Source organism: Notechis scutatus, chromosome 1 (assembly GCF_049901735.1).
Source record: "Notechis scutatus isolate UNSWTSFEM ecotype Mainland chromosome 1, rNotScu1.2, whole genome shotgun sequence".
Classification (NCBI taxonomy): Eukaryota; Metazoa; Chordata; class Lepidosauria; order Squamata; family Elapidae; genus Notechis; species Notechis scutatus.
In genome coordinates, this window is record NC_142009.1 from 70,717,274 (window position 1) to 70,737,868 (window position 20,595).

The following is a 20,595-nucleotide window of genomic DNA, read 5'->3' on the forward strand; positions in this document are numbered from 1 at the left end:
CGACATGAACAACACTCAATGAAAAACTCTGGGCTATGTCAACACTTTAGTATGACAATAAGTTGCATTTTGGAATTTTAAAATGAAGGAGCAAGCCATAAAAAAAATTACTCAAAAAATTACTCAATTTCCAAATAGATTTAAGATGCAATTCTATAAAACATCTGCATTTTTCTTTATTTGTTGATGCAGTTTGAAATGCTAGCATGGTACGAGGAAACAAGGTTCCCCTAGAAGGGGTTTTGTTAAGGAAAATGGCTCACAAAAATGCATTCAATGTTTTGATTAAACATTAAATTTATCATTAGGAAAGTGTGAAACCTTGATCAGATCAAATTTGATGGATTCACTCATCTTTAGGATGTTTAGCTTTATGCAAAACACCTACTTTTTCTAGATATGTGGAATTCTAAATACTTATATGGTAAGTTTTTCTTTTTTCCTATATCAATGGTAAAATCCAGGAATTAGCCAATAACACTGAAAAATTGATGGGAAAAATATAGCAATTCATAATATGGCTTGCTATTACTACAAAACATATGGCTGGATGGCTTTAAAGGGGACTTATTTTAATAGTTGGCCGCTCCTTGCTGACCTTGTCTGGAATCAGACCTAAGCTGGATAAGCCAATTTGGTTATTTAAACGAGACAGCATCAAAGGTACCAAAACTTTGAGCTCCCCTGAAAAATCAAAAACATTCCAGGAAAGCAGTGCCATGCCACTTTCATACTGTTGCCAAGATGACACCATGAAATCGTCCGACAGCTCAATCTAAAGATTTTCTTTTCCATTAAAGGAAGATCATGTCGTTCTAATGGACTCTCCCCCCACACACACACAACTTTTTTTGTCTGTGTATAGTCTGTGTACAGACTACTAAACTGGAGTGACAAAGAAGTGCTACAATTCCATTTGCCTCACTGCTGACAATCAGGGAAGCCGTCGTGCCTCAAGTTGCAAAACTACTACCGTAGATTGGGAAGATCCAATCATCATTACGCACGATCAGATGCCCGAAATGTTAGCAATTCAAAAACCTCACAGCCCGGGGGAAGACAAGCAATCGTCAACACCAAGTCACACGTTTCGCTTTTATTAGCGCAAGCGCCGGCAATTTCCCCTTCCTCGCGTTTCGGCGATCGTGCCCAACTTGCGCAAAGGAGTTGCAACGGTGCCGTCCTTGCAGCCTTATTCGAAGATCTTCCCTTTCCATTCCTGTCACCCTCTTCGTCCACGCACGGTTGATCGCTCAGTTGCCATTAACGAGGCGGATCGCGCCGGGGGTGGCGGGGTGGGAGGGGAATCGCGTCCGGATTTCCACGCTCTCTCCCAAGGGTTCGCTCCTCCTTCGCTCAGCCTTTGGCGCCAAGAAGTGCTCGGGGGAGCGGACGGCGGCAGTAACGAGCGGCTGCGGGAGCTCGCTTTTCCAATAGATTCGAGCGGGTTGCAAATCTTGCGCGCGATCCTCAGCAGCCCTCAGCATGTGAATGGAGTTTCCCCCGGCATCCACTTCGAGCTATGTACTCCGGGAACAACAGCCGCGCGAGCAGCCTGGAGCCCACGCCGGGGGAACAGGACTTGGAGCGGCGACGGCAGCAGGCGGCGGGGGACTCGGGGAGGCCGTTCAGCGCCAGCACCTACCATCTGTTAGCCCTGCTTATCGCCGCTATCGGCTTCGTGGGCTTGTGCAACAATTTGCTGGTCCTGGGGCTTTACATTAAGTTCAAGCGGCTCCGCACGCCCACCAACCTCTTCCTGGTGAACATCAGCCTCAGCGACCTGCTGGTGTCGTTTTTCGGCGTCAGCTTCACTTTCCTCTCCTGCCTCAGGAATGGTTGGGCCTGGGACGAGGCCGGCTGCATGTGGGACGGCTTCAGCAACAGCCTCTTCGGTAAGGGGAACCCGATTGGGGAGCCCTGAGCTCCAGCCTGTTCTGGGGTCGCCGCCCGTCCCTCTGTGAATTCGTGCAGAGGGGCCGGGGCAAGATTTGGAAGGACGCGAATATATACAAAAAAAGTGAACCTCTGCGCCGGGGCAAAGTTTTCTTATTTCAGTGCCGAAATGGGCTCGGATGCGCGTCAGTGCTAATGTTGACAAGTCAGGGTTTAAGGGTTCAGATCGAGCCTCTCTTTAATATCAAGGTAGCTATAACAAAGGGTTGCAGAGGGGGTCAAATTATTCTCCAAAGCACCAGAGGGCAGGACAACAAACAATGGTTGGAAGCTAATCAAAGGGAGAAGCAATCTGGAATTTAGGGAGAAACTTCATAATTGAGGATAGTTAACCGGTAGAACAGCTTGCCGCCAGAAATCGTGAGTGCTCCATTACTAGATATTTTTATGAGTCTAGGCAGTCACTTATCTGAAATGGTAGGTTCTCCTGCTTGAGCAGAGGGCTGGACTAGAAGACCTCCAAGGTCCCTTCCAGTTCATTCTACTCTATCCTCTTACTTGCTCCTCATAAGATAACTGGCCTGCCTGCTTTAGTTGATCTCTTCTACTTAAATCACCCAGTTCATTCATAGGTCATTCCTGAGAAAACCTATGGGGTCTCCAGGAGTCAAAAACCACTGAGTGGCACATGATCAATCCGTCAGGATAGCCTTATCACAGCCGTGCCTTGGAGTAACTGAGATTGCCAGTTGTATAGGCTGAAGGTGGGAACAGCTATTTTTCTTACCATTTTTCAGACGTTCTACAATGTACAAAAGCAAGTGTTAGGCTAATTTGCCACTGTAAATAGCAGGTGTGAATTTTTGGAAAGCTGCTTGAAGAAGGGAACCTATTGGTTAAGCTGGGAGTTCCAGTTCTGATCCTGCTGTCTCTCATACTGTTCTCTTGTGTATATCTTTGCTTCATATCATCCCCCTTTTATACTTAGCCCCTATTCAGCTTAATCATTAATCATTCAGTTTCATTTCACATCTCATTTTCTAATAATGCAGGTGTTTCCTCACCTTGGGGAAGTCTCTCATACCTAGTGAAAGAAAGACTGCTGGTGTTCCATCAAGCAAGCACTATATGGCTTCAGGCATAAAGCAATCAGGGCAGCAGTGTCCATTTATCAGACACACCTGTTCTTCATTTGGGAATCAACATGGAAGTTGTAATCTGCTCCACAACAGTGCTATGCAGGTCATATCAGTCTGTGGAACAAACCTTTGGAGTTGTGCATCTTCATAGATCTCTCACCAACTTGTCATTTTCCAAACATTTCTTATAATCACCACCAACTGACAGAGAATAAATCATATGATACTTATAATATTGTCTACTCTGAGATCCTATTAGTACTCTCTTCTATTGACTTTTTCCTGTAATGGCTAGAGTTTGTAGTCATTGTGCCAGGCTCTAATATCACATACACTGTACACCATTTTTTTCAACCTCATGTTGTGTTAGTCCTTATTATCTTGGATAATTGTGTATGATATGGAGGTTATAGTCCAGTCTTTCAAGAGCATTCTAGACTTGGAAGGTTGCCTAACACCATATGCACTAGCTGCTGTTTCTAAGTTCACCATAAAGCCCTTCTACAATCTTTTCTATGGGGCTTTTGTGTTCCATCATCAAATTATTGTGGCTGTCCACCATTCCTTCCTGTTTCAAACATTTAGGCTGTCATTACCAAAACTTGTCAGCTACATGCAACTAGTGGAATTATTTGATCCAAATAAATTTTTAATGTGGGTGGAAGAAACCCAGGGGTGTGGAAAACAGTTCAGAAAATCAGATGGACTTTCTGATGAATGCTTAATTGAAATATTGAACAAGCATATTCCATTTTCATTATTTCCTTGTTTCATCTCTTTTGTAATATGTGATATTTATCTGAAACAAAGATGACTCTAAAATAAGAAACAAAGTACAGCCATGTTGCCAAAAGAGAAGATTATAATAAAAAACGTCTGCCTTCAGTATCCTGGTCTCACCTGATGTAATCTAAGACTTCTATTCAATTTTAAATATCGAAGTGGGAAAAACCTCCAATCGTATTTTTTTAGAATAAACTGTTGTTTTTTTATGTCTTTTAAAAACAAAACAAAAACTTAATCTTAACATTAACTGTTCTGCAACATCCATTTCATCCATTTCCATCTTTTGTGCATGTTTATAAATATATACAATATTATACATATATATACAATTTTCAGTAAATTGCTTATCTTAAATTTCTTCATTTTCTATCTGTCTTAATTTTATCCAATTATATCACATATCCCAAATTTTATAGTATTCAGACTCATCCTTGTCATTTAACATTAGGGTCAGTTTGTCCATTTCAGCACAGGTCATAATTTTTTGAATGATCAGTTCATGGGATAAACATTTTTGTTTCCAACATTGTGCATAGGATATTCTGGCAGCCGTTAAGATGTGTAATATAATATAATATGTATATGTTTTTGTAGATTTTCACGGGTACAGGTATGTAGGTCTTGGTGTGTTTGGGTCTTTTCCCGTGTAAGATTGTAATTTCCCATATAAAATGCCAAGATACTCCCAATCTTACATGGGAAAAGACCCAAACACACCAAGACCTGAAGAATTTCTTGCAACCATTGTTTTATTTTAAGCCAATATTTTTGGGCTTCTTAACAAGACCACCACGTGTGATAGAAAGTACCTGTTTCTTACCACATTTCCAGCATGCCGGATTCATGTTGGGGTGTATTTTCGTCAGTCTTGCTGGAGGTAGATGCCATCTGTAGAACATCTTATAAATATTTTCTTTGGATGTTGAGGATTTTGTTAATTTATAATTTTGGTTCCATATACTTTCCCATTCTGTTAAATTTATATTATGTCCTATATTTTGAGCTCAAGCTGTCATACATCCCTTAACAATTTCCTCTTCTAATTCTACTTCTAATAAATATTTATAAATTTTTGTATTTTTTTTTTGTTGGGGCCTATTAAAATCTTATCCAATTGTTGTAATTCCGTATATATTTCATAATCTTCTATGTCTTTTTTATGTCTGGTTTGTAATTGAAGATACGGCCACCAGTCAATATGTATCCCTTGTTTTTGCAAATCCTGATTCGATTTTAATTTTCCCTGTTCATCTAAAACATCTTTATATTTAGTCATTTACATTGGGATGTATCATAGATACATTGGGATGTGTCAAAGCTCCCATTGTGGATAGCCAAATCGGAATTTTCATATAGTGTCTCCTTTTAATTTTAATCCAATTTTGTATTAATGAATCTCTAATCAAGTGTCTGTGGAAATATAATTGCTTTTTGGTTCCTATATCCCACAAAAAGGAATGCCATCCTTTTTGCAGGTCATGGCCCTCTAAACTTAATATTTGTTTTTATTTAGATTAATCCATTCTTTAGTCCAAATTAGCACCGCTGCTCTGTAATAAAGTTCCCAATTTGGCAATCCTAAGTCATCTGTGCTTCTATTGTCTTTCATTTTGATTCTAGTTTTTTTTCCCCTAGCCATATAAATTTTGCCATACTCTTATTCATCTCATTGAAAAAGTTTTTCTCTAATTTTATGGGGATTGTTTGGAATAAGTATAAAAATTTAGGTAAAATAGTCATTTTAATTGCTGCTATTCTTCCTAATAGTGATAATTGTAATTTGACCCATAGTTCTAAATCTATCTTTGTTTGCTCTAGGAGTTTCGTGTAGTTATTCTCTTTTATTGTATTGCATTGTGCAGTCAGCCAGATACCTAAATATTTAATTTTTTTTATTACTTGAAGTCCCATTATTCTTTCCAATACTTTTTTCTGTAATTTCATCAAATTCTTAGTCAAAAGTTTAGTTTTTTGTCTATTAATTTTAAGGCCAGATATTTCCCCATATCTTTCCAATTCTTTAATCAGCTCATTTCCTGTCTCTAAGGGGTCCTCAATAATAAATACCAGGTCATCCGCAAAGGCTTGTAATTTGTATTATTCCTTTTTGACTTTTTGTCCATAGTCTCCTTACTCCTTACCATGCCTTACTGAGTTCCTATTTGAAAAAATAACAATGTGCTGTTAGGTAATCTTGCCTTGAAGACTACTGTACTGAGGAATGTCAGTGAGTCCAAAATATAGCATTTTGGGGGGTATAATATCTCTGCTTTGAATCTGCAATTGTCACCAGTTATATTCCTGAGACAATTTAATGTGCAACTTCTCACTTGCATAGGTGCAGTAGTCTGCTCTGACAAATTTAAGTCAACAGCTGAGGGCCTGATCCAACAAATTGTTGTCAGCAGGCTGTCAGTCAGTTTTTAGGATTTTACTGTCCACTTGAAACAATTCTTCAATATCGGATCTACATTTCTCCCTCTGCTTTTGGATTTTATGCCTTATAGCTGGAACCCTCTAGTATTTGAATCTTAAACTGACAGTCCTTAAACACTGTCTTCATTCCTTTCTCCTGGTCTGCATGCCATTGGTTACCTGCCTTCTAACATCTCTTTTCTTTAATGGCAGTGATTTTGGACTGATTTCTTGGACCCTGGGTGCTCTTTGGACAATTGGTGCTACACCTGAACTACTAAGCAAGATCTTATTTTTCCTGTATTTCTTATGGAGCTCTTGTGTGACTGCTCAGTTCTTTGAATGGCAATCCCATCCATAAACCACAGTTACAATCTGCAACACAATTTGTGTTCGCTGAGTCTAGAACAGGACAGTGGCTTGGAACGCGGGTATCTTTGGGACCAGGTGTGCTAGCGGTTTCTGCCCATTCAGTAAAATCTGAAACAATGGGCTTTCATTAGGACACTTCCTTAAGACAGTGTTATCTGGAAGGATGCCTCACCCATAGTAAACTAGCTACCTACCTATTCACATTCCAGAAAGCCATTAATATATGGTTATTCCAAAGAGCTTTGGGAGTAGAATTGGTTTTGTATGTTTTTTATGTTTCATTACTGCTTTGGCACAAAGTTTATAGATAATCCTCAACTTACAACCATTTGTTTAAGGAACATTCAAAGTTACAATGCTGAAAACACTGATTTATGACTGGTTCTTACACTTATGACCATTGAAGCATCCCCCCATGATCAAACTTCGGGTGCTTGGCAGTTGGCATGTATTTACAATGGTTACAGCATCCTGGAGTTATGGGAGTGTCATTTGCAACCTTCCTAGGGAATTCCTGACAAGCAAAAATCAATGGGGATGTCAGATTCACTTAATGACCACATGATTCACTTAATGACCATGATGGATAAAGTCATACATTGGGTTGTGATTCACTTAACAACTGGCTTGCTTAGAAACAGAATATTAGGGCTCAATTGTTGTTAAGGTCTACCTGTACTATAATTGGGGTTTTTTGTTTTGTTTTAATCAACCGTTGGTTATTTTGCTGTATTGTTTTTAATCTACTTACTGGTGGTGATTTTATGAGCTGGATTACAGTGGCATTGAAACCCTAGTAAGTAAATAAATAAATAAATCTTATCTAAAAGCTTGTTGATATTTGTCTATGGATGCTTGAATTTATAGAGCAGTTAACTTACAAGTTACCAGGATCTTCCAATAACTTATATTATCAAGAATTAACCAAGGACAGCTGATTAAAATTTGCCTTTTTAGTATCTCTTACCAGAGATATAAAAATATTAAGGGAATGAATGCAAGCAATGTAATTAGAGAGATAAATCAACAAGCAATATAATTAGAGAGGTATATTGTCTATGAATACATGTTACGTGAAGACTGCAAATTAATTTAACAATACAGAAATCAAAGAGTGAAATCCAATAGTACAGTTCCTGCATAGAGGAAACTTCCCAAGAGAACCAGAATGAACATTTCTGCCACTCTTCTATAACCCTGCATGCTCTCAGGATCTACATTAGAAATACTTTAACTCTCTGGCAAAAACTTATAAGGGAGTCACACAGGTTGAGCAAAAGTTTATAATGAATTCCCCATGGTGTCTTTTATACAAATTATTTTGCACAGTTGAATTCTCCAGTGAAATACAACTTTGTAGAAATCCTTCGCATGCACTCAACCTTTAATGAAGGATGTGAGTGGTTTCTTGTAAATGTCCATTTATTTATTTATTTACTTACTTACTTACTTGAACTATTTTCAAGAAAGATGTGTAATTGTGTTGTATAACTTAAAGTGCCAAGAGACAGTCATGATGATATAAAGCAATAATGTTTTTTTATAATAAATCCCATTGATAGAATCAGTCTGTGGTAGTGATCCAAGTGTATTTCTTTTGTTTGCATGCCTCTCCACACTAAAAGGATTTGCAGCTTAAATAAAATTGTTCTAGGTATCAATTTATTATTTTTATGTAATCAGCTGCCATATGATCAGACTCATACATCAGGTATCCTTGAATCAGCTTGACTAAGATACTGAAATGAAATATTTCAATTTCTTTTAAACAGACTTGCATAGATGGCACAGGTGTTGCAACGTTGACATTTGTTTTTAAATATTGCATTAATATTTGAGAGCCACTTAATTTTTAAACATAGGCTAGTATATTGCACGGATGTAGCCATGAGAAAGTGCATTTGATAGGAAGAGGTTGGACAGATCATAAACCACCACCTCACACCTTCTTTTGCCCTGAAGTAATAATATCTGCTTTTCATTCCAGATCATTTTTTTCTAGACATTTTCCTGTTTATTTGTTTAGGTGCATATGAATTAATTTCATTTATCTATAATAATGCCAGAAACAATCATGGAAAGGTAAGGATTGGGAGTCATCTTCTCTTGTCCAGCTCACAAAACTATAACTGTAGATTCCATCAAGCCTCTATATAAATATGTCCCATAGCTTTTTATTGCCGTGTTTTACAGCCCTTTTGTGGCAATGTTCAACCAAATCTCATTCCTTGCAATGTATGTTCACTGTTTCTTGTTCTGTTTTCTGAAACAACATTAAACAAATGTATAAACAGAGTTGCATAAACAGAGGCGTAGAATCAAGATCACGTGAAGTATTAGTACCGCTTTATAAAAACCCCTCGTAAGACCACACCTGGAATACTGCAACCAATTTTGGTCACCATACTACAAAAAAGCTGTTGAGACCTTGGAAAAAGTTCAGAGAAGAGCAACTAATCTGATCAAAGGCCTGGAGATTAAAACATGAAGAATGGCTGCAGGATTTGGGATTGGCTAGTCTAAAGAAAAGAAGAATTAGGGGCGACTTGATAGCAGTATTCCAGTATTTGAGGGGCTGCCACAAAGAAGAGGGGGGTCAAATTATTCTCCAAAGCACCAGAAGGCAGGACAAGAAACAATGTTTGGAAACTAACCAAAGACAGAAGCAACCTGGAATTGAGAAACTTCCTAACAGCGAGGACAATTAACCAGTGGAATAGCTTGTCTTCAGAATTCATGAGGGCTCCATCACCGGAGGTTTTTAAAAAGAGATTAGACAGCCACTTATCTCAAATAGTACAGGTTCTCCTGCTTGAGCACTGGGCTGCACTAGAAGGTGCAAGGTCCCTTCCAGCTCTATTCATCCTCTATCTGATAGCCTTCAGATACTTGAAAACTGCTGTCATTTCTATCCAGAGACTTCTCTAAGATAGGCATAGCCAATGTCTCAGCTGTAAGCTGACATGCAATTATCAGCTACCCTATTCCAGATGTGTGGCCTAGTTCAGAGACCCCATTAGGAAATCATGAATCCAGATAAGTATCCCGAAGGAAACCAAATATACACATTTTTATTTAAATAAAAACCAAGCCAGTCTTTAAAAAAAATTTTTTTTATTGGTTTTTAAAAACAAACATAAACAAACAAAACATAAAAACATCAAGCTATCTTCCATATATGTACATACAGTGTGCCGGTTGGTTTACAAATTGTTTTGTGCTTCCATTTCATAGTCTTCAATTACAATTGCATTGCATATAATCTCATATTTTCAATCAAAAATTAAATACCTTAGTATCATTATTAATCAATCATTTGACTATACTTTAATTCATTTATGTTTTACAAGATAATCATAGTTTACTTTATAACAGTTCATATTATCATCCCAAATCTATCCTAAAATCATTTTTTAGATATAATAAGAAAGAAGTACATCTTTATATATTTATTATTTTCTAAAAATCTACATATTTCATTACTGTATTTTATTATCTAACCATTGATAGAAAAGATCCCAAATTTTATAAAATTGTTTATCCTCTTGTTCTCTAATTTCAAATGTCAATCTACTCATTTCAGCACATTCCAATATTTTCTTAATGATTTCCTCCTGTGATGGCATTTTCTCATTTTTCCAGTTTTTAGCAAATACAATCCTAGCCGCTGTCAACAAAAACCAAGCCAGTCTTTATATAGAATCATCAATGTATAAAATTGGTTTTGGACTTAATTTCTGCATTGTATTTGCACATTGAATCCTACAGCTGAAACACCCTAATGGAATGTTATCTGGTAGTTCCAGAATATAGGATATGCAAATGGGTCCAGTGCCCATGGCTGTGTTCATGCCTGCTTCCTTGCAGTTACAAGTGGGACATAAGCAGAGGTGGTATCCAGCAGGTTCTTCCCAGTTCTGGAGAACTGGTAGCGGAAATTTTGAATAGTTTGGAGAACCGGCAAATACCATCTCTGACTGGCCCCGCTCCAATCTATTCTCTGCCTCCCGAGTCCCAGCTGATCGGCTGGGTCTTCTTTTGTTGCCCTGCACAGGAGAACGGAGCTGGAAAGCAGGCTAGTGGGGTGGGGAGGGAATGGAGATTTTACAGTATCCTTCCCTTGCCACGCCCACCAAGCCATGCCATGCCCACAGAACCGGTAGTAAAAAATTTTGAATCCCACCATTGGTTTTAAGGGCTTATTTGTGACAAAAAATTAGCAGTGTTAGTTTTTTCCACATAGTCCTGTTGTCACAAAGCCACTCTGATTTTTTGTGTCCTGTAGTTGAAGAGAGTAACTTTACTAAGACTCTCTTCTTCATTCAAAAACTTATCTGACTGGAGAAGATTATTTTAACCCAAAAAAACTGTGGGGCTGTTCTAAATAAAAAGCCAACTTCCTTTGTCCCAAGTCTAATTATATTTCTGTGTTTACGTGCCATGCAAACAGAGTTATAAACAACATAAAGTTTAAAAGTATTGACATAGTTTCAGCTTCAAAAAAAGCTTTGATTTTCCAAGCAAAATGTAGAAAGATTGTTGGTTTGCTTGATATTAGAGAAATAGAAAATTCACATAAAAGAGAAGCAGACTTAACTTATTAGGAAAATCACTGGTACTTCAGGTACTTCAAAGTACTTACTGATTCAAACTTCTTGCTTAACTATGGTTGGCTTAACCATTTTAGTTGAATAAATGACATGCTAGGATCTTATTCATGCCATGCTATCATGTCTGAATTTTGGCTAAGTTTATAATATAGATCCAGTACTACCTAGTTAGCTCAAAAGAATCTGATACCCATAAGCAAGACCTTTTAAACAATTTGAGCTAACTTCATGGACTAAATCTCTGGATATGATTTCTACCATGACTGCATTGGGCAGTATGAATAGTTAGGCTGAATCCTCTGGAAGCAAAGATTCATTCCAGTTAAAATAAGTACAATGTAAAAATGCTTTATTTGCAGGAGGAAAGTTATAAGATTCTACATGCTGCTATTTGTCCATTGCAAGCAGAGTCTAATTAGAACAACTAGGAAAGCGTACAGGAGAGGCAGTTAAAATGATAGAACAAAAAGTTTAAAAGTTGCTGATGGAGACATCTTTTAAAGGTTGGGCAAGTTCAGAAGCCCAAAACAGAAGCTCTGCTGATTTTGATGTAGAAAAGTTAATAGGGCATAGCCTGCACTGAAGCTTTTAGAACATTGTACTTGCTTAAAAATAAGCTATTTTTATCTCCTGCATTCCTAAATTTTGGAAAGCATTGGGGCATTAAGGGTATGTACTTAAAGAAAATCTTGTGAAGATTAAATTATTTAACAAAACACGTATTCTCTCACTAAGTATAAGCTATCTTTATTTAGTTATTTTTTTTAACAATGTTAAGCCAGTGGTTTGCAACCTCACAGGCCACTACTGAGCCAATGGCATTTTTGTAATTGGGCCGTGTAAGTGGCTGGCCAGAGCGAGCACACGTGTGTGCATACAGCTCAACTTGCACGAATGGCAATCACATGCTGGCCAGTGGTGGGATTTAAGTTTTTTTTACTAGTTCTGTGGGTGTGGTGTGCCTTGGTGGGCGTGACAGGAGAAGGTTACTGCAAAATCTCCATTCCCTCACCCACCCCACTAGCCTGCTTTCCAGCTCTGTTCTCCTGTGCAGGGCAACTAAAGAAGACCCAGCCAATCAGCTGGGACTTGGGAGGCAGAGAATAGTTGGGGGTGGGGCGGTCAGAGGTGGTATTTGCCGGTTCTCTGAATACTCAAAATTTCTGCTACCGGTTCTCCAGAACTGGTCAGAACTTGCTGAATACCACCTCTGAGGCTGGCTCACCACTTGTGCAAGTCAAATTGTGTGTGTGCGCACTGGCCCACTTGCGCAAGGGCTGCATGCACACGTGCATGCGCATTGGCCCACCACTCTTCACAGTCCAGTTCCCCTCTCTCCTACCCCCCAGCTGCAAAGGTTGGAGACAGCTGGTGTAAGCTACCCAGAGTCACTGAGTTGGAAAACCATATAAATGTGTTTAATAAATAAATAAAAGATCCATTGATTCTTCGTTGATATATTTATCATTCAAACCTAAATATAGAACTTCTCCCTTCCCAACATGTCCACTGTTAGATTACTTATTTTTCTCTGATTTCTATCTATTCCAATTAATATGTATCATACAGTTATGGTAAAATGGGCATTCACCAGTCTTAAGTTAGCCCATATTGACAAATTCAAAAAAGATTTAATTTCTAACATGTAATGGGGTTTGATTCATTGTGGCTTTAGTGAAATGTGCTTTTTCAATTAGAATTTGTATATAGAACCGATCTGCACATCGAGGGAAAAGGATTCTGTTAATAAATTAAACATCGTCATCAGCTTCAAAGAAATACATGGAATGTCAAAAAAATTGTTCTTCAGTTAGCATAGAGATGGAAATGCTGGAGCTGGCCTTTGTGACAAGGCTTGAGATGCTTGGCAAGTCTTTTGGGGTGGCAGCTATGTATGTACTTCTTTAAAAAAAAAATGGCAGGCTGAATGTATATAACGCTGCTCTTCCCCTGCCCCCAAATGTTACATGCAGTCACCCTACCACCTTCCACATTCATTATGTCAAGAAATGAACCACCTTCAATTTTTCTAATTGATATTTGCAAAATGGAACCTTTTCCTAGCTGTTAGACTACAATTCACGTTATTCTTCATGACCACGGCTACTGGTTAGTTGTAATCCAGTAAATCAGGTGTTGTTCAGTCACTAAATTGTGTCCAACTCTTCGCAACCCCATGGACCATAACACACCAAGGCTCCCTGCCCACTGTTTCCCAGAGTTTACCTAAATTCATGTTCACATATATCAGTTGAAGCTGCTGTAAATGGTATCTGTTGTATTAGTAAGCTGCAATATTTCACAGACATTCTGAAATACATGTATTTTAATTGTGTTCTTAATTAACTGAGTTGTTAAGAAATTACTTCTGACTAGAGAATCTTTGGAGTTGCATTCCCAACATTTTGGGAGGGCATTGAGTGAGAAAAGGGTGATCTGATGTTTCAATATTTGATTTCAAGAATTAACTCTATGGTGGTGATTAGTGAATGATGTTCTTGGCTTGCAGCTCTCCCAATAATGGGAAATATAAATATATATATATCTATCACATCACTCTGAGAAGCACAGAGCCGAAGAAGCAAGCCTGAAGATGATGAATGAGACTTCATCGAACGTTGCCTAGATACTTTGAATCTTACGCGGGAGAAAACCGAATAACCAAAGATCCATATATATATATATATATATATATATATATATATATATATATATATATATATATATATATATATATATATATATATATATATATTTTATTGTGCATATAGAGTGATAAGTATAGAACAATAAAATAAGCCTAGAAATCCATATGTTTGTATGCAGGACAGTTACACCAGACGATTTAAAAATTATTGTATAATGCTTGCTTTGTTTTATATCTCCCTGCAGGAATTGTTTCGCTTATGACTCTCACTGTCTTGGCCTATGAGCGGTACATTAGAGTAGTACATGCAAGAGTGATTGATTTCTCGTGGTCTTGGAGAGCAATCACGTATATCTGGCTTTATTCCTTAGCCTGGACAGGAGCACCTCTTCTTGGCTGGAACCACTACACACTAGAACTTCATGGATTAGGTTGTTCAGTCGACTGGAGTTCAAGAGAACCCAGTGATACTTCCTTTGTTCTCTTTTTCTTTTTTGGTTGTCTAGTAGTACCACTTGGAATTGTGGTCTTCTGCTATGGGCATATTCTTCATGCAGTACGAATGGTGAGTTTGTTAAACCAATAGCTTGCCTCTAGACTTTTTCAGTAAGCAAATACAATGTTTATGGCTAAACACTGATTAGAACATGACAAAGTGTTTATTGTGTGCCTGCTATTACTTATATATATGTTTTCATAATTTGTCTTAGTTTTTCTGACAATGTACAACCCCACATATTTTCCTGATATTAAAAATGATAGCTGAATTTGATCTGTATATATTTTATTATATTTTGGGAGAGGTGGCATGGGGGTTCTGTTAATTTACTGTCTTAAAAAGAAATGGAAGAAATAATTGAGAAAATACTAATACTTTATTAAACTTGTGTGTATCCTGATTCTCTATCACTCTGAGAATGTTCCCAAAACTATTGCTGAGCCGTGGTTATAAGTATTGCAGGCTAACTCTGCCCACTGCCAGGAGTTCAATCCTGACCCGCTCAAGGATGACTCAGCTTTCCATCCTTCCGAGGTCAGTAAAATGAGGGCCCAGATTATTGGGGACAATATGGTGAACTGTAAACTGATCAGAGTGTGCTATAAAGCAGGAGTCTCTAACCTTGGCAACTTTAAGACTTGTGGACTTGAACTCCCAGAGTTCCTCAGCCAACTTTGCTGGCTGAGGAACTCTGGGAGTTGAAGTCCATAAGTCTTAAAGTTGCCACGGTTGGAGACCCCTGCTGTAAAGCATTATGAAGCAGTATATAAGTCTAAGTGCTATTACTATAATTACCAGCAAGGTGGCCAAAGACCATGTTTGCTGGAAAATTATGGTATAGTTTTTGGAAGATGCCAGATGGCTAAAAAGTAATTCTGACATGTTTCCTATAGCCAAGTTCTGTTTTGTTCAGTGATAAATGAGAAATAACGCTCCCAAGGAACACATAAAGATCAAAGCATATAAATATATATAGAAATAATTCAGTCCTCCTGATGCAAATGAAATGTGTTTAAGAGTGTCTTATTTAATACTGCAATGTTATTTGTGTTTAGCCTGATTCATAAATCCAGTCACTGCAATCCAGAGCTATCTTATTAAGAGAAAAAGAATCTTGAGTGATTTTTGTCCAGTCCTTCATTCCAGCATCCAGCCCAATGTTTTCTTCAAATAAATTCTTGGCCTGGAGAAAATTGGCTGATTGGAAAACCACATAGACTTGTTTTACCATTCTAAGTGATGATTATCACACTGTGATAGCCTGTCCCAAGAAAAGTCCCATTATACATTGTGGCAGAAAGACAAGATCTCAATTTTTTCAAGAGAGAGAAATATGATTAGAATTCTAAATGAGGTATTTTAATCTTTTTCTTTTCATTTCCAGTTTCATTGTGTGGAAGGCTTGCAAACTGTCCATGTGATCAAAATCTTAAGATATGAGACGAAAGTGGCTAAAATGTGTTTTTTAATGATAACCACATTTCTTCTTTGCTGGATGCCATATGCTGTGGTTTCTCTTTTAATAGCCTATGGTTATGGTCACCTTATAACTCCAACAGTGGCTATTATCCCATCTTTCTTTGCCAAATCAAACACTGCCTACAACCTAATTATCTTTATTTTCATGAATAGAAAGGTAAGTCACTTAAAGAAACCTAATAATGGTAAAATCACATTCAGTTCTTTTTTCTCAACTTTCTCAAATGTTAGAAGAAACTAATACTTCATTTTACAAACGCATGTTCCGTTCTGATAGTTGAAGTATATAAACAACAAAATTAGCTTTTGTTTTGATTCAAATCAAGTGATTCTTTATGGAAAGGGGGAAATAACAAGACAAAATTCCTAGTAGACAATCTCACCCCATCACAAACTGGTTGGTTTGACTTGCTTAACCTTCTCCCTAAGTTGCCATCCTATTATAACTCCCAAGCCATAAGTCAATAGACATATTGGTGGGGATCCAAATTGTAGTCCATCATATCTTAAGTAGAAACAGGGCTAGTGGAAGCTCCAAGTTGCCATTCTTCAATCCAGGGCATTGACCTCTAAAAAAGAGGAAAAAAATGTTAAGATATTCCTAGAATTCAGGATGACTCGACAGCTATCAGGACTACTTTGGTTTCTGTTCCCAGATATATATTTTTATCATAATTCACTTCCCATTTTCCATAGTTCCATTTCTATAGTTCATTTTTGTAACTCCCTACCAGTTATTCCAAAGGGAGAATCTTAGCTAATTCAGTTTGGCAGAGGGCTTCATGGTAGATTCCAGGAAGGAAACAGCCAGAGTGGTTGGTTATGGAAGCAATGGATCTTTCCAATTTGTGATTTAAGCAGTAGGACGTAGAGTATTTTTTAACAATGCAGTGCTGGTCTAGCAAGTTTAGCAATTCTTTAAATGTTTTTTTTAATGTTACCATCTCCAGATAAAATAAAAAACAAGCCCTGTAGGTGTATCTCTTTCTTCTTTGCACACACACACACACAGACACATAACATTTGAAAGCTGCCGAAAAATAATCAAGGAATCACAACATAGGACATTGAGGGCAATAATTTTAGAAACATAAAACTTTTTTACACCATGTCAGTTTATTCTATCAGCAGTCCTGGGTAAAGGACTGCTGATATTAAAATAGAGACTTTCCCTGCTTTCCCTGGAAATGCCAAGGGCATTTCAGCTTTCTTTTTTACTCTTTTTTATTGTGCTGTTCAAATTTTATGAAGCAGATTAGCCTCCATGCTTATTGCAAATATTTGTAGAATTGGGTGAACGTTACAAAATGTCTGAGAGGGACATTCATCAGCTAAAAAGACAACGTTTATAAAGTTAATCCAGAATGGAACAAATAATGTTTGTTATATAGAGAGCTGTATAGTTTTTTTAAAAATTGCCAGTAGTCAAATGATGCTAATAGAAATCTAACTGATCGGCCTTCATCTGATTGTGTATCAAGCATGTTTTTGAATTTACCAAAAACTCATGGCTGATTTTATGTCATCCTCATGTCACCCTGTTTCTGAAATATATTACATTCATTCCATCCAAATATTAGATTTTCAGTGGAGTTTTCTTTCCTTTCAGTTTCGACAGTGCCTTATGCAGCTCGTCTGTGTTCACCTCTTGCGGTTTCAGAGGATTTTAAAAGGAAAGCCGGCAACCAGGAGTGAAAAGCCAGTAAGGCCCATTGTTGGGCCACAGAAGGCGAGGGACAGGCCCAAGAAGAAAGTGACATTCAGCTCTTCCTCTGTCATTTTCATTATCACCAATGATGAAATGCAAGAAATAGATGACAGTTCGAAAGACACAGGCACAAAAGCAAATGTGATCCAAGTGAAGCCTTTATAGCAGATTGCCCAGAAATTGTTCTAACTTAGGGTGACATCTGTTTACAAAACTTTGAGTGGCACAATTTGCAAGACAGTACTATCTTATATGAAATACTTTTTCTTTGTGCATTTCTATAATAATTGGCCAAGGAGGGGAGCCCTACAAACCTTAATGAGGTATTCTGCAGAATTGTACTGAATTGTAGTATCGGTGACTCAAAGCTCTGTTGTAACCACCTGAGATTGTGACATATGCCTGAAAGATAGATTTTTAAACCTATTTTTTCTTTATTGTCTCTAAATTACCTTCAACCCCCTGTAGGAAATACACCATTGTGACTTTGCTAGGCTGGTTTATGACTCATGTAGATGCAGGAACATGCACAAAGTAGAGGAAATCAATTGCCATAGAAAATTGCCTCATGGTGCGCATGTTTTCCACTGTTAAAAACAGCATAAGGTAAAAAAATGTGACACATTTGATGACCAGTATTTTCTTAATTAAAATTGTGCTTGACGGTGTTGATGAATGTTTTCAGACTGTAGCACTGTATTCTTAAATGTCCACAGCCACTTGGTATGAAAATAGATGGTCCTGTAGATGGACCAACCTTCTCTAGTTTGGTATCTTCCAGACATGTCAGATTATAACTTTCAGGAATCCTGACTAGAAAATTGATATTCTTCCTGTGGTGTTGGGCAGTAATTCAATAAATCATTTTGTGATTGAAACATGTTTTAAATAAACTTTGGGAGGCCTGCCCTAGTAAATCCAGGAAATCAGTAATTTTGTGAGGTTAAAAGCCAAATGACACTCAATACCCTTACTTTATTGTTCCTAATCAGGAGAATAAGGAAAGGATTTTCATTGGCGGTAGAAACCATCATTCTGAATCTCCAGAACCATAGTCACAAATGGATGTGTTTTTATGAGAATCTGTAGAAAGTTAATTCTCCAATCCAGTACAGGTAATCCTCATGGAGCAACCATTTGCTTAATATCTATTTAATTGCTATAAGGCCTCTGGAATCATGAAACCAGCACTCATCTACTTTGGAAGTAGCAGCTATTTTCAGCAATCACAAGGCCTCTGTGGTGACATGAGCAACATTTGGTACCTCACAAGCAACGCATGCTTACGACCGCTGTCACATGAGCAAACAGCATCTGAGGACTATACAGTCAGTGTGGGTGGTTGTCTTGTAGTCATGTAAGCAAGTTACTCTGGAGTCAGCACACATTTCCCTCCCATGTTTTTGCTTGGACCAGCAGAATGAAGTAGCTTATGGGCACAATGCTGTACTATATTATCTTTTATACGTCTAAATACTGTGCAAAGGTAAGAATTTTATTGTATTTTTATTTTAACTTTTGAGATTGATCTTGATTATTAAAACTAGCACGCATTAGGTTAAGTGCCCTTATATGCAATAATCATGTGTTCGGAGATATCTGTCAGCGTTCCAGAAAAACCCAGATTCCAAAGCTGACAATGTGCCTTCAGTATGAGTTTGCACATGTTCTGGAAGTTTTTATATTTAAATTACAGGTGAGTTATTCAATTTTATCTCTACAACACATTACCATATGAAGACAGGATATGTTAGAATAATAAAGTATTTCATGTTTGATTCCTGTCAATACTGTACAGTATTGTCAGCTGTTTCTTTTTGTCAAATAGCTGAATCCAGGAAAAAAATGTGCCAAACTTGAATAAGAATTCCCTTCTCCTTACCTCACTCAATGTGTCAGCCTGTGTTGCAGTAATTTCTACCATGTTTCTCCAACAATACGGCCTCCCCCAATAGGAAGTCCCAGCATGTTTTATAGGCATAAAATCAAATTAAGCCCCTCCCCCCAAATTAAGGCCTATATTAAACATGCAAAATGGGGGGAGTGGCGGGGGGGCTTGCCGTTAGGAAGTACTTTTGTTGCATACCCAGATATGGTGCTGCCTGCATTGACTTCGGCGTTGGTGGGGCACTTCGTATCGGGAGACCTTCCGCCACCGTTGCTTTCCCTTCTCCCCGTGCTGCTGCGGCATTTAGAGCAATGCCGCGGTGTTTGGCGCAGCCACGCACGGCCAGCCAGGGTTCCTCCCTGCAACAGGAGCCTGGCGGAGACACTCGGCTTCAGGTGCTCCTGTCGCCACCTTCCCTTCACCTTCGAAGGCAAAGCCAATTCTTTTAGAAACGATGCCCTACTACCAGTACGACAAAGCCTCCCCTGCCCGAGAGGGCAGCCCAACCCCACATGGGGAGGTGAATCTCCCAGGGCCGCAGTGCAGGATCGGCCCACCCCGGGAGAAGCGCCCAGCCGCCATCCCTGCCTGGCGCCAGGCAGAGCGCAAAGAGCGCCTGGAGCTCTTGCCAAGGCAGTGAGCACCTCCCCGCCGGGTCCTCTGCTCATCCCGCCAGGGCCGCGCCAGAGCCGTGCAGGCTGGGCAGAGCTGGGAAAGCGAGCTGCGGGTGCGTGCCCGCCTGCCAAGCGAAAGAGCCTGGCAACTTTCCAAGCCTGATAAAGGTCTTTAATTGTGAAATATCTTGAAAGACTATTGGCTGGGACTTTGCTGGAGAGGGATTCACTGTAAACTAAATAAAAAGGGCTTATCAGGACAAGGAGTTGGCTTTGTAATGTTGGGGAAGCCTCGGTCAGAACAGGTGAATTGGCAGAGTGCAGAACTGGTGGTGGCCGGAGGCTTCCCATTTTCACACTCCCCACCACTCCTGCTGCCATTGCCACCTCACCAAGCTCTGGGCCATTCAGAGTTCCAGCCATTTGGCGGCAGCAGTGTTCAGGCCATGCGGCACCGACGCCACTGAATGGCCCAAACACTGCCATCACCACTACCACCACCAAATGGCTTGAACTCTGAACAGGCTGGAGATCAGCACTGC

At 38.8% G+C, this 20,595-nt stretch overlaps 1 protein-coding gene across 1 annotated transcript; it reads left to right on the forward strand.

Moving 5' to 3' along the window:
• The first annotated feature begins 978 nt into the window (after positions 1 to 978).
• Positions 979 to 19,719, forward strand: OPN3 (opsin 3). The gene is made up of 4 exons (XM_026669320.2): positions 979 to 1,895; positions 14,111 to 14,430; positions 15,749 to 16,000; positions 17,453 to 19,719. The coding sequence occupies exons 1-4, from the start codon at positions 1,523 to 1,525 to the stop codon at positions 17,714 to 17,716; spliced, it is 1,209 nt and encodes a 402-aa protein (XP_026525105.2). The 5' UTR covers positions 979 to 1,522; the 3' UTR covers positions 17,717 to 19,719.
• The last annotated feature ends 876 nt before the right edge of the window (positions 19,720 to 20,595 follow it).

What these genes read in the sequence shown, in the direction of transcription:
- OPN3 (XM_026669320.2), top strand. Translation starts at nt 1,523, where the DNA reads ATGTACTCCGGGAACAACAGCCGCGCGAGCAGCCTGGAGCCCACGCCG. An exon ending in CTTCAGCAACAGCCTCTTCG is followed by an intron (nt 1,896 to 14,110) that starts GTAAGGGGAACC and finishes ATCTCCCTGCAG; the next exon opens with GAATTGTTTCGCTTATGACT. An exon ending in TTATTTTCATGAATAGAAAG is followed by an intron (nt 16,001 to 17,452) that starts GTAAGTCACTTA and finishes CTTTCCTTTCAG; the next exon opens with TTTCGACAGTGCCTTATGCA.